General features: G+C 45.3%; 1 protein-coding gene across 5 annotated transcripts in view; it reads right to left on the bottom strand.

Annotated features, from left to right (window-relative positions):
• Positions 1 to 10,464: 10,464 nt before the first annotated feature.
• Positions 10,465 to 14,425, bottom strand: part of DGUOK (deoxyguanosine kinase) — a 36,110-nt gene continuing 32,149 nt past the window's right edge. Inside the window, exons 4-6 of one of the 5 annotated variants that reach the window (XM_082672661.1) lie at positions 11,838 to 11,953; positions 11,139 to 11,238; positions 10,465 to 10,693 (exon numbers count right to left, since the gene is read on the bottom strand). In XM_082672661.1, the coding sequence (XP_082528787.1) occupies positions 10,667 to 10,693; positions 11,139 to 11,238; positions 11,838 to 11,953 (243 nt within the window). In that variant the 3' untranslated portion in view covers positions 10,465 to 10,666. Of the gene's footprint in view, positions 10,694 to 10,735; positions 11,239 to 11,342; positions 11,484 to 11,837; positions 11,954 to 14,425 lie in introns of those variants that run through there. The other 4 variants (XM_082672658.1, XM_082672660.1, XM_082672657.1 and 1 more) reach the window with 4 other exon arrangements.

Raw genomic sequence — 14,425 nt, 5'->3', positions numbered from 1 at the left:
AGGATTGGAACCTAGGCTTGTCTTACACCAAACCCAAGCCTTCCATCCCTTCCATGTGACTTCTTCATTCATAGGGCAAATATTTTGAACATAAGACTGTAAGGACCTTGAAGATTATCTTTGTTGTCAATGCAAGAAACCGAAGGTATCAAGACTTGCCCAAGGTGACACAGTTTCTCCCTACATGCTTTTATCATTCCTCATCTGTCAACTTCAGGTGGTCCCTAGTACCAGGTAACATTCCCTGGGGTCCCCATTTGCAAGCCATCTGACACAACTGCCCTGTAGCAGGGCCCCAAACTGGCAAGAGAGAATGTTGCAATACCCTCAGAGCCACAGCTGTACGTAATGATAAAATCCCCAACGACAGTCACTTTGAGTTTCTTTCTTGCGTAAGAGAAGTCTGAGGAGGGCAATCCACAGCTGCTAATGCAGTTTTACCAAGTCAAGCCCCGGGCTGCTGCTTTCTTCTGCAATTCCCTCCTCAAGGGGCACTCATGGTCCCCAGTGGCTCCAGGTTCACCCGGGGCAGGGGTGCTGCCAGCAGAATCCAAGGGCTCACTGCCCATCTTCTATTTCTGCCATTTACTCTACGGGTCACACAATCACATAATCTAGTCCAGAGGTAGATAAGCTGCTCAGAGCCTAGCTGGGAGCTGGCCTGGGACTTGGCAAGTACGTAGCATGTAGCTGCGAGCATAAGGGGTAAGGGTGTAGGGGACGTTTCATTGCTTAGTCCAAGGGGCCCTTCTTTTTCTTTTTTAAAAAAATTTATTTATTTATATTTATTTTTGGCTGCGTTGGGTCTTTGTTTCTGTATGAGGGCTTTCTCTAGTTGTGGCAAGCAGGGGCCACTCTTCATCGCGGTGCGTGGGCCTCTCACTATCGTGGCCTCTCTTGTTGCAGAGCACAGGCTCCAGACGCGCAGGCTCAGTAGTTGTGGCTCACAGGCCTAGTTGTTCCGCGGCATGTGGGATCTTCCCAGACCAGGGCTCGAACGCCTGTCCTCTGCATTGGCAGGCAGATTCTCAACCACTGTGCCACCAGGGAAGCCCCAAGGGGCCCTTCTTAAGCTCAGCCTACTTCTTTCCATTTGTTTAGTATTTATCGAGCTCCTCACTCGTATGTGCCAGACACTGGAGAGACAAAGAGGAATAAGACTCATTCTGAGTCTAATAAAGAGACAAAGAAATAGATCGTTTTCATGCTATGTGGCAAGTGCAACAATAAGATATATGCCAAAGGCACTCAACAGGAACACAATGACGGGCACCTGACCCAGCTGTGGGGGCGAGGCAGTCAGCAAAGGCTTCTTGAATAGGGTGCTTGCTGATGAAACAGATATGAGACATATTAGGAGGGCTGTTACTGGCCTCAGATGATTGCCTGGATATTGGGGATGAGTGAGAGGAGGAATCAGACGCTCTCGGTGGCTGCAGGAATGATAGGAGAACATTGAACGCTTGATCTTCTCGCAGATGCCCAGTGCTTTCTTGCCTCAGAGCAGGTGGTCGCTTCCCCGGTGTTGCCTTTTCCATCGCTGCTCACAAAGATGTGAATTTGGGCCCTTCTCACTTTCAGGGTTTTAACCCAGGTACTCTCAGGAGGTGAAGTCCCCCTGACTCTGACCTAGTGAATCAAATACAGGAGCACGGTCTGCACCATGCAACCTCCAGGCCAGACCCAGCTGGAGTTTCCCAAGTGTCACCTGAGCCCGATGGTGACTCGTGGAAACTTTGGCTCTAGAAAATCCATCTGTAGTGAACATCTCCCACTGTGTGAAGGACCACTGTGTTGGCAGTAGAGCCCACCTCCCACAGTGAAGATGAACTCAGATACTGTTTTTCCCAGACTCCCTTGCAGCTACTTGGCATGTCAAGGGCACATGGCCTAGATTCTAGGAGTCAGCTATCCCTACCAGAGTCAGGTCCCTGAGAACTTTCTGTGACAGCAATAGTTGCAGGGGGGTCACATTCTCACCACAACTGTGGTGGACCCTTTGGGGCCTTGCAGATGACGGGCCCTGGGGCTTCATCACGTTCACAGGAACTTGCTTCTCATTGCAGTTTCGGACCATGATGGAGTCTTTGGCTGTCATCAGTCCAGCAGGGGGTGAGGCTAGGGTAAATGTGGGGACCAGGAGAGCACTGCTTGGTTCAGAAGACAGCGAGTTCAGAGGACCGTTGAGCTGGAACAGAGGGTTCTTTCACAGGGGCAGGGGAAGATGAGGCTGGAGGACCCCAAAAGCCCAGTTAAGGAACCTAGTCATCATCTTGCAAGAGGCACTGACATTTTTGAAAAATGAACTTTTATTTGGGAATAATTTTGGATTTACAGAAAAGTTTCAAAAATGGCACAGAGAGTTTCCATATATCCCTCACCCAGTTTTCCCTAGTGCTAACATCTTAACATTATATGGTACATTTGTTAAAACTAAGAAGCTGACATTGGTACATTACTGTTACCCAAACTCCAGACTTGAGTTGGATTTCACTAGTTTTTCCACTAATATCTTTTTTCTATTCCAGGATCCAATCCAGGATACCACTCTGCATGTAGACAGCAACCTTTTTAAAGGAGAATATTAACATTATTAAAGGTGTTTTAGGAGAACCACCTGATCCCAATGGACAGGTTGGTCCAGGAACTGGGATAGGAAGGCACTTGTAAAGGCATTCCAGAACTTTCGAACTTCCAAATACACCCCACTGCCCAGCATCTGAAGGGGCTCACCACCTTGAAGATGCAGGGCCTGCTCAGGGCCCCAGGGGGCCAAAGGTATATTTAGGATACACCTGGGAGCCAAAAAAAAGAAAAATTCCTTCCTCTGGAATTCTCTGGGGGTCCAGTGGTTAGGACTCTGCACTTTCACTGCCAAGGGCCCAGTTTCAATCCCTGGTTGGGGAACTAAGATCCTGCAAGCTGCGTGGTGTGGCAAAAAAAAAAAAAAAAAAAAAGATACACCTGAGAGCCTCCACCCAGCAGTGCTGGTAAGCTAGAAGGTCTTCCTACCCAGGCAACAAAAGCAGGCTGGTAAACCCAGACAGGCAGCCAAAGAAGTACGTGCTTGCCCTCTTTTCTGAAAGTCTAGACTCATCTCCCTTACAAGTCAGTTTGATGTGGAAAGAGAACAGGCTCTACAGGGGGTCAGGATGGACCAGGGTTTAAGTCCTGGCTCCATCGCTTACTGATAGACCATGTGTGAGTTACTGAACTTCTCTGAGCTGCAGTTTCCTCACTGATAAAAACTGGAATATTACACTTCCTTCATAAGATTATTGAGAGGATTGATTAACATTTACACAGTGTTCGGGAGGGGCTGGCACACACACAGTAGACAGTCAATAATCGGCTCCCTTTGATGACACGCGGAGGAGGGGGGGGTCTGGACCTATAATTTTCTTGCATATCCTCAAAGTGCTTAACATTTGGAAAGTAATTCATACATTGATGATTGTGATATGGAGCTCTCACACCCAGTGACCTGAGAAAGGGCAGATCATGACTCCAGTTACAACATTCATTTATTTAGCAAGTCTCTGTTAGTCACTCACTAAATATCAATAAATAGATACATGTCAGGCACTGTGCTAAGTGACTAAGATGGTCTGCGTTGAGGATGGCAAAGCCCAGGAGGGAGAGGTACCTCCAGACAACTTTATTCAGGTCTGATGCATAGTTTAATAAGCAGAGGGTCCAAGGCACAAAGCCTGGATGCTTGTGTGAAGGGAGAGGGAAGAGCCTCACACAGAGAGGAGGAGCACTCTTGGGACTGGAAGAATAAGTAGGTCTTCCAGTTAAAAAAGAGTGGGGAAAAGGTGAGAGGGAGGGAGAGAAAAGCATCGCATTATGCGGGAAACACAGGTTGTATTCTGGAACCTAGGTTAGTCTTGTGGGTTTATGGAATGAGTGGTGGGAGGTGAGGTTATAAAAACATGGCAGCTGGGATACTTCCACACGGGAAGGGCTGAGGGGCAGCTATCTGGTGGCAGGGGTGGGTCTTGAGACCCGACCTGAAGCTGTTCTTTTGCAAAGCAACCACAGGTCTTTAATTCATGGTTTATTTGAGGCATCTCAGGAAAGAGACAATTAGTGGTAATAGTGATGGGCGGGCTTTGGCCGGGGCTTTGGCCGGGGCTTGGCCGGTGAGTGGGCGTTCCAGCCACTCCTGGCTTTGGCCGCCCATACCGGGAAGGGAGCCCTGTGAGCGCCCTGACACAGCAGGTAGAGTGAATGAATGCTGGCGAGTCAACCACAATATCCACTACACCTGCAACTAGAGAAACAAAGTGAGGTGCAGAGAAGATTTGAGAGATTTCAGAGATGAAAAGGTAGACTTTGGTGAAAAAGGAGGGGACAATGAGAGCTGGAGGGGCAAAGATGACTCCAAAGCTTCTAGTGAGTCAACTGGGTAAATGGAGAAGCAGGAGAAACGGATTTTGCTGGCTGAGGTGGGGGTGGGGTTGAGAACTCTGTCTTGTACACACTGAGCATAAGGGATGCCCAGGTAATGACATCCAGAGGTCAATATAGCTGTAGCTTTAAAAGTCATCTTCCTGTCTGTGATTTGCTTCAAAATCATCTGAGAATGGTGGGTAGGCTATAGATGAAACAAAATTGGCTATGAGTAGATAACTGAAGTGGGTGAAAAAGTAAAAATTAGCTCATGTTCAGGGGAAGAAAAAGCTGCCCTGCCATTCGTCAGGCTGGGAGGACAGACATAGGTTAGGCTAGCTACAAAGTTACTATGAAACAATATTCCTCCTAAGGGCACACTGCAACTAAAGTATCATAACCACCCTCTTTTTTGTGTGACTACTGCTTTCCGACTCACTGGGAGACCTTGTTCTCTAAAATCATAGACCATCAGAAACTTTGCTGTTTGAAATTTTATCAGTAAAAATGAATCACCCTTCTGTTGCCAGGAGGATCTAAGTCACCTTGACACAGGGAAGCAGTCGTTTTTTTTTTTTTTTTTCTTTTCTTTTTTGGCCTTACCACATGGCTTGCGGGATTTTAGTTCCCCAACCAGGAATCGTACCCATGCCCTCAGCAGTGAAAGCGCGGAGTCCTAACCACTGGACTGCCAGGGAATTCCCAGGGAAGCAGTCTTGATTTGCAAACCAGGTTCAGAGCTTCAGATAAGGGGCTTCTGAGCACAACATTCCATGTTTATCTTAACTTTGCACTTCCTAAGGAAATGAACCTTTCCTTAGTGCAGTTCAGACCAGATGTTGACTCCTGCTTTGCGTTGAGCCTATCAAAACATTACTTCATTTAAATTTTACCAAAATTCTATCCTTACCCTAAGTCCTATAACTCTCTCTTTGCCTGTTTGGTGAGACACCCATAGCTTCTCTGGTATGTGGTCTCCTTCATTTCAATGAGTTAATAAATCTGATTTTTGTCAAAATACAGGTCTGTTCCCAGTGATCTTAGGCTGATTGATTATGACATGAGCAATAGGGATATGGGAGTTCTCTGTACTATTCTCTACGCTATTGCAAATGATCCACATTTTCCATAACATCTCCAAGTTTTTAAAAGTCCTCACCCCATGTTAATAGTGCACACCTTGACAGTGTTTGAGATTTGTGCAAGGCAAAATGCTTGCCCCACGCCAGAAAAAGTCCACAACCTAATCCCTGGCACCTGTGAATGTTACTTTACTAGCAAAAGGGACTTTGCAGATGTAGTTAAGGCTAAAGACCTTGAAATGGGAGAGTATTCTGGATTCTCCAGATGAGCCCAATGTAATCAAGTGCGCCCTTAAAAGCAAAGAACCTTTCCTGGCTGTGGTCAGAGAGAGATGTGATGATGAAAGAGTCAGAGATGCAACATTGAAGAGGAAGGGACCACAAGCCAAGGAATGTGGGCAGCATCTAGAAGACAAAAAAGGTAAGGGAACAAATTTTCCTCTAGAACCCCCAGAAAGGAACACAGCCATGTTGATAATTTGATTTTAACCCAGTGAGACCCATGGTAGAGTTCTGACTTACAAAACTGTGAGATAATAAGTCTGTACTGCTTTAAGTCACCTTTATGGTAATTTGATACGGCAACAATAGAAAACAAATACAAGACCACAAACAAGAGGAGTGAGTAAAGACAGAAGTGAGCCAAGGGTGCCTGGGGCAACACCAACACTTTAGAGGAGAGGAAACAAAGGTGAGTCAGCCAAGGAGACAGAAAGGGAGACACCAAGTAGTGGAAAAGCCAGAAGAGACCAACAAAGGAAAGAGTTCCAAGAAGGAGAAAGTAGGGACTTCCCTGGTGGTCCAGTGGCTAAGACTCCATGCTCCCAATGCAGGGGGCCGGGTACAATCCCTGGTCTGGGAACTAGATCTCACATGCTGCAACTAAGAGTTCGCATTCCGCAACTAAAGATCCCGCATGCCACAACGAAGATCCCGTGTGCCGCAACTAATGCCCGGCACAGCTAAATAAATAAACACTAAAATAAAAAAATTTATAAAAAAAAAAGGAGAAAGTGGTCCGGAGATTTAAACTGCCTACTCTTTAAAGTGAGGGCTGAAGAAGCTTAGTCTTTCAATTTTAAAATACATGTTATTTTATTGCTTCATTTTCCCAGTGATTCTCACATTTGTATATAAAACAGCCTCTTTCACCTGAAACTTCACCTTCTCCTTTCATGTTAAAAGCCTGAGAGTTTGAGAACTTTCACAGCCTCAATCCACGTTATAAACCCATTAAGGTAATTATTCTGGTTCTAGAACAGCAGGTTTTACCACATCGTAAGCCGGAAAGAAATGTAGCTGTTTTAATGTGTTAATCCCAGTTATTTGACTCTGGGGGACCGTCTAATCCAAGAGTGAGAACAGCCCACCCAGACTGGCCTGCCAGTGCAGACCTAATCTCCATATTTAAACACTTCACCCAGACCTACCTCCACCCCCATCCTTAAAGTCCCAAACTACGTCTCATTAAATATGTACTCTCTCTCGCCAGACCAGCTCAGCTACCAATTTGGAAAATGGCAAATTATTTCACCCAGGTGAGACTGTTGATGGCTTTGACTATCTTAGAGAACAGTTACATTCTAAAGGCAATGTTTACAAATGGAAAGAAACGCTGAATTTTTAGATTTTCAGACTTTAGAAGACTAAGTGAAGAATGTGGAGAGGAGGATATTCTTAAATGATAAGCTCATTAACCTCATCAAGTTTTGACAGTCTGGGCCTAATGCCTCATTCTCACATGAAGGCCTTGGCACACAACATTTTTCTCTGCCTAAATACCCCACTCATTCTTCAGAATTCAGAATAGATGTCACTTTTGCAAGGGGACTATCCCAGATTATGTTGGCTCTTCCTGTTATAGGCCCCCACGGTACACCTGTACATCTTTTGAAACAGTCACTACACCTGCAATACTTGTTCAGTGTCTATCACCCTCTCCATTAGATGACAAGTTCTGTGAGGTGAGGACAAGGTCTGCCTTCTGTTGTGTTCACTGTTATCTCCTTGGTCCCTAGCATATGGCAGAGAGTGAAATATTTGTTGATGATTGAATAAATGAATGAAGGGTGGGGGCCTAGTGCTCTTACTCTGGGTTTACAGGTGATTTCTACATTAGTGGTTCCTGGAAACTTAAATGGGAATGAAACATTCAGGCCCCTCAAAGCTAAAGGACCAAAACCATTGAGTTTCCAAAACACACCGAATACCCTGTGTTCATCCCTGGTCTTGTCCAAAGCCTGAAGCAGCAAATAAACACAAGAACAAGTGGGACAGATTTTCAACATGTCTTTTCTACAAATGGTGTTGGAATAACTGGATATACACATGCAAAAGAATGACGTTGAATCCCTTCCTTACACTCTACACAAAAATTAACTCAAAATGGATCACATAGAGCTTCCCTGGTGGCGCAGTGGTTGAGAGTCCACCTGCCGATGCAGGGGACACGGCTTCGTGCCCCGGTCCGGGAAGATCCCACATGCCGCGGAGTGGCTGGGCCTGTGAGCCATGGCCGCTGAGCCTGCGCGTCTGGAACCTGTGCTCCGCAACGGGAGAGGCCACAACAGTGAGAGGCCCGCGTACCGCAAAAAAAAAGACAAAAAAGGTATCACAGACCTAATGTAAGAGCTAAAACTATACAAATCTCAGAAGAAAACATAGGAGATGTTTGTGACCCTGGGTTATTCAAAACTTTCTTAGACATGGTGCCAAGATAAGTGACAAGAATAAATTTGATGTCATCAAGATAAAAAACTTCTGTGCTTCAAAGGACACTATCAAAATGAAAATACAACCCACAGAATGGGAGAAAACATGTGTATATCATATACATAATAAGGACTTGTATCCAGAATATATACCCTTACAACTCAACAATAAAAAGCCAAATAACAGAATTGGAAAAAATGGACAAAGGATTTGAGTAGACATTTTTTTCCAAAGAAGATATACAAATGACCAATAAGCACATGAAAAGTTTTGCTCAACATAGTTAGCCATTAAGGGAATGTAAATCAAAGCCACAATGAGATACGCCTTCACTCCTCCTATTAGGATGGTTATAATCAAAATGATAGGTGGCAAGGATGTGGAGAAAGTGGAACACTCATACATTGCTGGAGGGAATGTAACATGGAATTCTGGAAGTTTAGCAGTTCCTCAAACAGTTAACGTGGAGTTATCATTTGACCCAATAATTCCGTTCCTCGGTATATGCCCAAGAGCAATGAAAACATACGTCCACACAAAAACCTGTATATGAATTTTCATAGCAGTGTTATTCTTAATAGTCAAAAAATGGAATCTACATGTGCCTCAATGGATGAATAGATAAACAAAATGTGGTATAGTCACAAAACGAAATATTTAGTCATAAAAAGGAATGAAGTACTGATACGTGTTACAACTTGGATGAAGCCTGAAAACCTTAAAATGAAAGAAGCCAGTCACAAAAGGCCACATAGTATGTGATTCCATTTATATGAAATGTCCAGAATAGGCCAATCAGTAGAGATAGAACGTAGACTGGTGATTGCCCAGGGCGGGGCGCATGTGGGTGGGGATTGTGGGGGAGTGACAGCAGCTGGTGTGGCATTTCTTCTGAGGGTGATGAAAACATTCTAGAACTGATTGTGGCGATGGTTGCATGACCCTATGACTATACTAAAAACTACTGAATTGTACACTTTAAATGGGTGAATTGTATGGTATGTGAATTACATCTCAGTAAAGCTGTTAACATTTTCTTAAGCAGGATAGGGGCTTCCCTGGTGGTACAGTGGCTAAGAATCCACCTGCCAATGCAGGGGACACGGGTTCGAGCCCTGGTCCGGGAAGATCCCACATGCTGCGGAGCAACTAAGCCCGTGCGCCACAACTACTTAGCCTGCTCTCTAGAGCCCGTGCGCCGTAACTACTGAGTCCATGCTCTAGAGAGCCTGCGAGCCACAACTACTGAAGCCCGCGCACCTACAGCCTGTGCTCCGCAACAAGAGAAGCCACCACAAGGAGAAGTCCGCGCACCACAACAAAGAGTAGCCCCCGCGCACAGCAATGAAGACCCAAGGCAGCCAAAAATAAATTAAAAAAAAAATTTTTTTTAAAGTAGGATAAAGAAATGCCGTGCGATTTCAAAACATCCCACAGTTGTTAGAAACCAGTCTCACACTCGTTTTCCCAAGCATGAAGGGAAACCCAGGTTTCTGTCTCCTGGGACACTCTGGGTCCCAAGCTCATTCATTTTCCTGCGGGCCTGTGCAACTGTCAAGGGCTCAGAGCAGGAATTCCGATCCCGGTGAATCGTGGATCTGCAGTCTTCTTTCAATGAAGCACTTCCATTCTATAGAGCCATGTATTTTTCTCTCTTAACAATAAACTGTCCTTGAAGCTTGAAGTGCAGCACACAAAATTATTTTCTTTCTTTCCAGCATAGACAGATTCACTCCATTAAGGTCAACTGAAACTCACTGGGTCAGGTGTTTGGAGCAGGCCAGAGTGCCAGGATGACCGAACCCTAAATATCAGATGCTGAACTTTTAGGCTCATGATTTGTTCTCTCCCTCCTTCCCTCCCTTTCTTTCATCCAGGTTCTTCAGCTCTAAGACAAAGGTCTAAATCCCCACCCCATCCCCCAAACCAAGAGTGCTGGATGGGAAGAGACAGAGGAGCTTCCTGGAGTTTGGGCTCCATTTCCTGGCTCTGGGGACTCACACTTGAGCATCCACCCACTCCTGAGTCACTTTACTTCCCTTCTTCATGACTAAGGCAGAGCTTGGTTAGGGGTCCTAGAAGCAGTTCCCGCCCTGGCATGTCAGAAGGAGCCAGTGAACACACAGGGAAGTCTGGCTGGTGAAGGATTCAAGAAGAAGAAAAGCAAAGACTTTTCTCACGTGAAAATGGCCAGTCTAGAGGGGAGCTCAGAGCAGGCACCAGTAGACACACGCTGAAATAAATGAACAACTGGATAGCAAAATCCACAAAAATGTAGACTTTATTTAAGAAGTCCTTGAGATATAAAGGAAGACAAAGGCAGGGTCCAAGGGTAATAGAAACCTAACCCCTGAGTGTCAGAGCACTCTAGGTGTAAAAGGAGATTGGAGTGGGGATGGGAAGGTGGGTGACTTGGTATTCTTCTGGCTTCAAAAAGTCAGACAGCCCAGATCACAGCTAGAACATCCTGGTACTGGTTATAGATTCTTTACAAAGGTGTTTACCTGTGGGAAAGAGAAAAACCAAAAGTTAATTTCACATTTTCAGGAGACTACACAATAGTCCATCCATAATGCATATGTAGCCAAGCCCATGAGTTTTTGTGAGGAAGGGAAAATAGGTATGGAAAGGAAATGTGACCTGCCCAGGGTCCTACAGTATCAAGTGGCAGAGCTGGATAGAATCCAGAAGTCTCATTTCCCTAGTTCTAGAATACCTTAGAGGAGGGAGTCAGCTGGAAAGCACATATTACAAGTCAAGTATTTAACAGTTATTGGCCCAAAATATTAGAGAACAGGGATTATGTTACTAACTTCTACAAGGCCCCACAGGCTTTGGAGTGTGAAATGCAATGTGAGGCACAATGCACAGGGCCCATACTGAAGTCTGAAGCAATAAAAGCGCAAAAAAGGAAATCTACTAGAAAGCAGGAGTTAAGGTCTTCCCCACCCTCTTCAGGAGCGCTTCTTGTTTGGTTACTTCTTCAGAAAAATCATCATTGACATCCAATACCAGCACTGGAATGTTCAGCAGAGCCTCAGAGCAGAGCCTATAAGAAGCATGAACATTTAGGGAACAGAAAAAAGATGGCAGGTTTCACATACTCACCAGTCTTAATAATTCAGAACAGATCTAAGGTCACATACCTTCTTAAGGAAATTTCATGTAAACAGTAGTTTAGAAAAAGAATTCCATAAAGTTGGCTGGGAAGATGAGGCTGAAATTCCTCTTTAGTCTTGAGACTGATACTGAAGGTCGGAGCCTCAAACATTTTAAATGGACACCACACCAAGCCTGAAGGGAGGAAAGGCTGAAACTAGGAATGTCAACTTAGTACATTGACAATTTCTCTACAGTTTTTCAGCCCTTTACCCTGAGCCAACTATGTCATCATAATCAATCACCACGGTCAGTCAGGGAATGTCAAAAAACAAAAGAGCTGGAGAAACAGAATCTAATCAAAAGTTTACTGGAATATATAGATTATATCCAATATTAAATTTCTGATTTGGATAATGCTTGACAATTCCAACCACTTCCAGCACATTCTGAACCTGCTTAAGGGGCTGCATGTTGAACTTCCTGTACTTTAATGACTGGCTGCAGGAAGGCAGGCCTCTGTCCACTGCTGCTCTCTTCTCCACTTACGGGGTTGTTTTGCGGACAAGCCAGGCTTCATGCTGAGCATGCAGCTGCTCAAGATACGCCAACTCAATTCCTTTCTCCTCTTCCCTGGCCCTCAGGTGTAGCCTCTTCAGACAAACCTGAAAGACAATCCCCAGGATCTGCTGAGCTCTTTGGTTATTTCAGCTGTTACAGAAGCTGGGGTGCTCTCAGACCCACTTGCCATGTCTATCCTGGGCACTAGCACTAAGACTTTGCTTCTGCTGCCTTGTTTTTTTATTCAATCACAGGTTAATAACAAACATCATCTACCCTGGGAACCTGGAATTAACCTTTTTTTCCTCCTCCCAGCCACATCCAGGAAGTCACCGAATTCTCTTTAATCTCTCTTCAGCTGGCTCTCACCTTGCCTCTCTCACCTCTGCCCTGGTCAGGCCTCATCATCTCTCACCTGGACTACGAGCAAGCGCCTTCTGGCTCCCTGCCTCCCGGAAGCGGTGAAGCATGTGGAAAGAGCACAGGCCCTAAAGTCTCAAAGTCCAGGGTTAAATTCCCGTCTTCACCAGGCAGCAGCGGGGCAAGCTTTGTGGGCTTCCATTTCCTCCCCCTTCATCAATCCCAGGGGTTGCTGTGAAGATTTACAGAGGGAGCCCATCAAGTTCCTGGCAAATGCTGTCTTTCCTCCCAGTTTTCCTGCTCAGTCCACCCTTCCAGAGTATCGCAATATACAGTTGTCCCTCGGTATCTGTGGTAAGGGTGGGTTGGTTCCAGGACCCCCTGAGGATACAAATATCCAAGGCTGCTCAAGTCCCTTATGTGTATGAAATGACAGTGGGCTCTCCACATCAGTGGGGTCTGTGTCTGCAGATATGGAGGGTTGACTGTAACGGTATCACTCTCCTTGCTTAAAATACCTCACAGGGTCCTTATCGTCTTCAGCCCGGATTCAAGGAAGTATGAGGAACATCATATTTACCAAAGGGTAAGTAATTTGAAACATCTCTTTCGTATCATATCAAACACTCACTCCGGGGCACAATGCAAATTCTGCATAGGTCAAAGGTAAAGAAGTAAAAAAAGTGAGGCTTGAGACGAACTCTCCATCCTCCACTCCTTCCAGAGTGTGCATAATTTCACTCTGATCAGAAAGTTTGAAGCACAATGGCTCAGGGAATGTCAGCTTCTCCTTTACTGGCCATACAAGGCCACTTCCAGAGTCTGGCCACCCCTCCTAACTCTCCACTTTCAACTTCCTTAGCTCCTTCCTCCCCTGGACCCATGGCTTCAGCCAGATTTGGCCTCCTGACTGCGGTACAGATCAAGCTCTTGCACATCTCAAAACTTTTGCTCTGAATGTTTGCTTTGCCTGAATTGCCTTCCTTCCTCTCTCTCCCTGGCAAATGCTTTATTATTCAATGTCATCTGTCCTGGGAAGAACAAGTAGATTAACTCACTGATTTAGGACTTCTCTCTTTCAAACATTTAAACTTTATTCCCAATGTAAACTTTATCCCCAAACGTAGGGTACAATAGCCCTAAAGATGCAGAGTCTTTGCTGTTTCCCTCTTGTCCCATCTTTCCTCTAAGGAAAGAAAATCATATAAACACATTTCATTTATGATCTTATATCCAACTTTTCAAACTGATTAACACAGATCTAACATGTTAATACTTTTAGCACTTACCCCTTTTCATCTCTTTCCCCTGAATTAAGAACTGCTCTAAACTTAGTTGAAGTCCTTGTCCTAGGGATTCTATAATCTAGTTAGATAACAAGTAAAACGACGTACACAAAATAGCAAATCAAGTGCTGAACTGGGAGGTTTGGATCTTAAGTGTGGCGGTCAGATAAGGGAGGCAGCAGTTGGGCTTAGGCAGTCAGAGGCGCTTCCCAGAAGAGGCACGGCTCTGCCTTTATCTCTGGTACCAGCTTACTCAGCACCACTCTGCGAGCCAGGTGCTACGCTAGGCCCTGGACAAACACAGACCCCCAGTGGCATTTCAGCTGTATCAGGTGACAGAGGGAGGTCTGCACAGGGTGCTCTAAGGGCACAGTGACTGGGGGAGACCCAGGAGGCAGGCCAGAGTCCGTCTGGTTCAGGGCTGAGCGCAGGGCCTGGTAGAGCAGGTGGTCAATAAATATTTGTTGCACATACTCACTGAACATTTTCATTTCTGACCTAGACTATCTCTACCGGCCTTTTGCTCCTACTTGACTCTTTTCCATTTCTGCTTTCCTTGGCTCTGAACCTCCTCTTTCTCCTTCGGTCATCCTGCCCCTACTGGCATCCTCATCACTGACTGCTTCCAGACGTCTCCCCTTGTTCCCCTGCCTGCCCATCACACAGCTTTACACCACTGACTTCCTGATACCCAGTCTCCACCCCACTGATGACAGGTGTTAGTGACTTGTTGTATACTTTCAGAGAGATTCACGCATTTCACATTCTTAACCCCACCTTTAAAAAAAAAACCCATACATATAAAAGGTCTCCTACCACGCACTTAGTTCTTATTTTTCTTTACTTAACAATATGTCTTGAAGATTGTCACATGTCAGCATAGTACTTTCTAGTTCTTTTTCATGACTTCAGAATTGATCAGTGCATGGA

This window comes from Grampus griseus, assembly GCF_964374135.1.
Source record: "Grampus griseus genome assembly, chromosome: 15".
Lineage (NCBI taxonomy): Eukaryota > Metazoa > Chordata > Mammalia > Artiodactyla > Delphinidae > Grampus > Grampus griseus.
The sequence above is the reverse complement of the archived record's forward strand: the minus strand, read 5'-3'. Positions and strand labels throughout refer to the sequence as shown.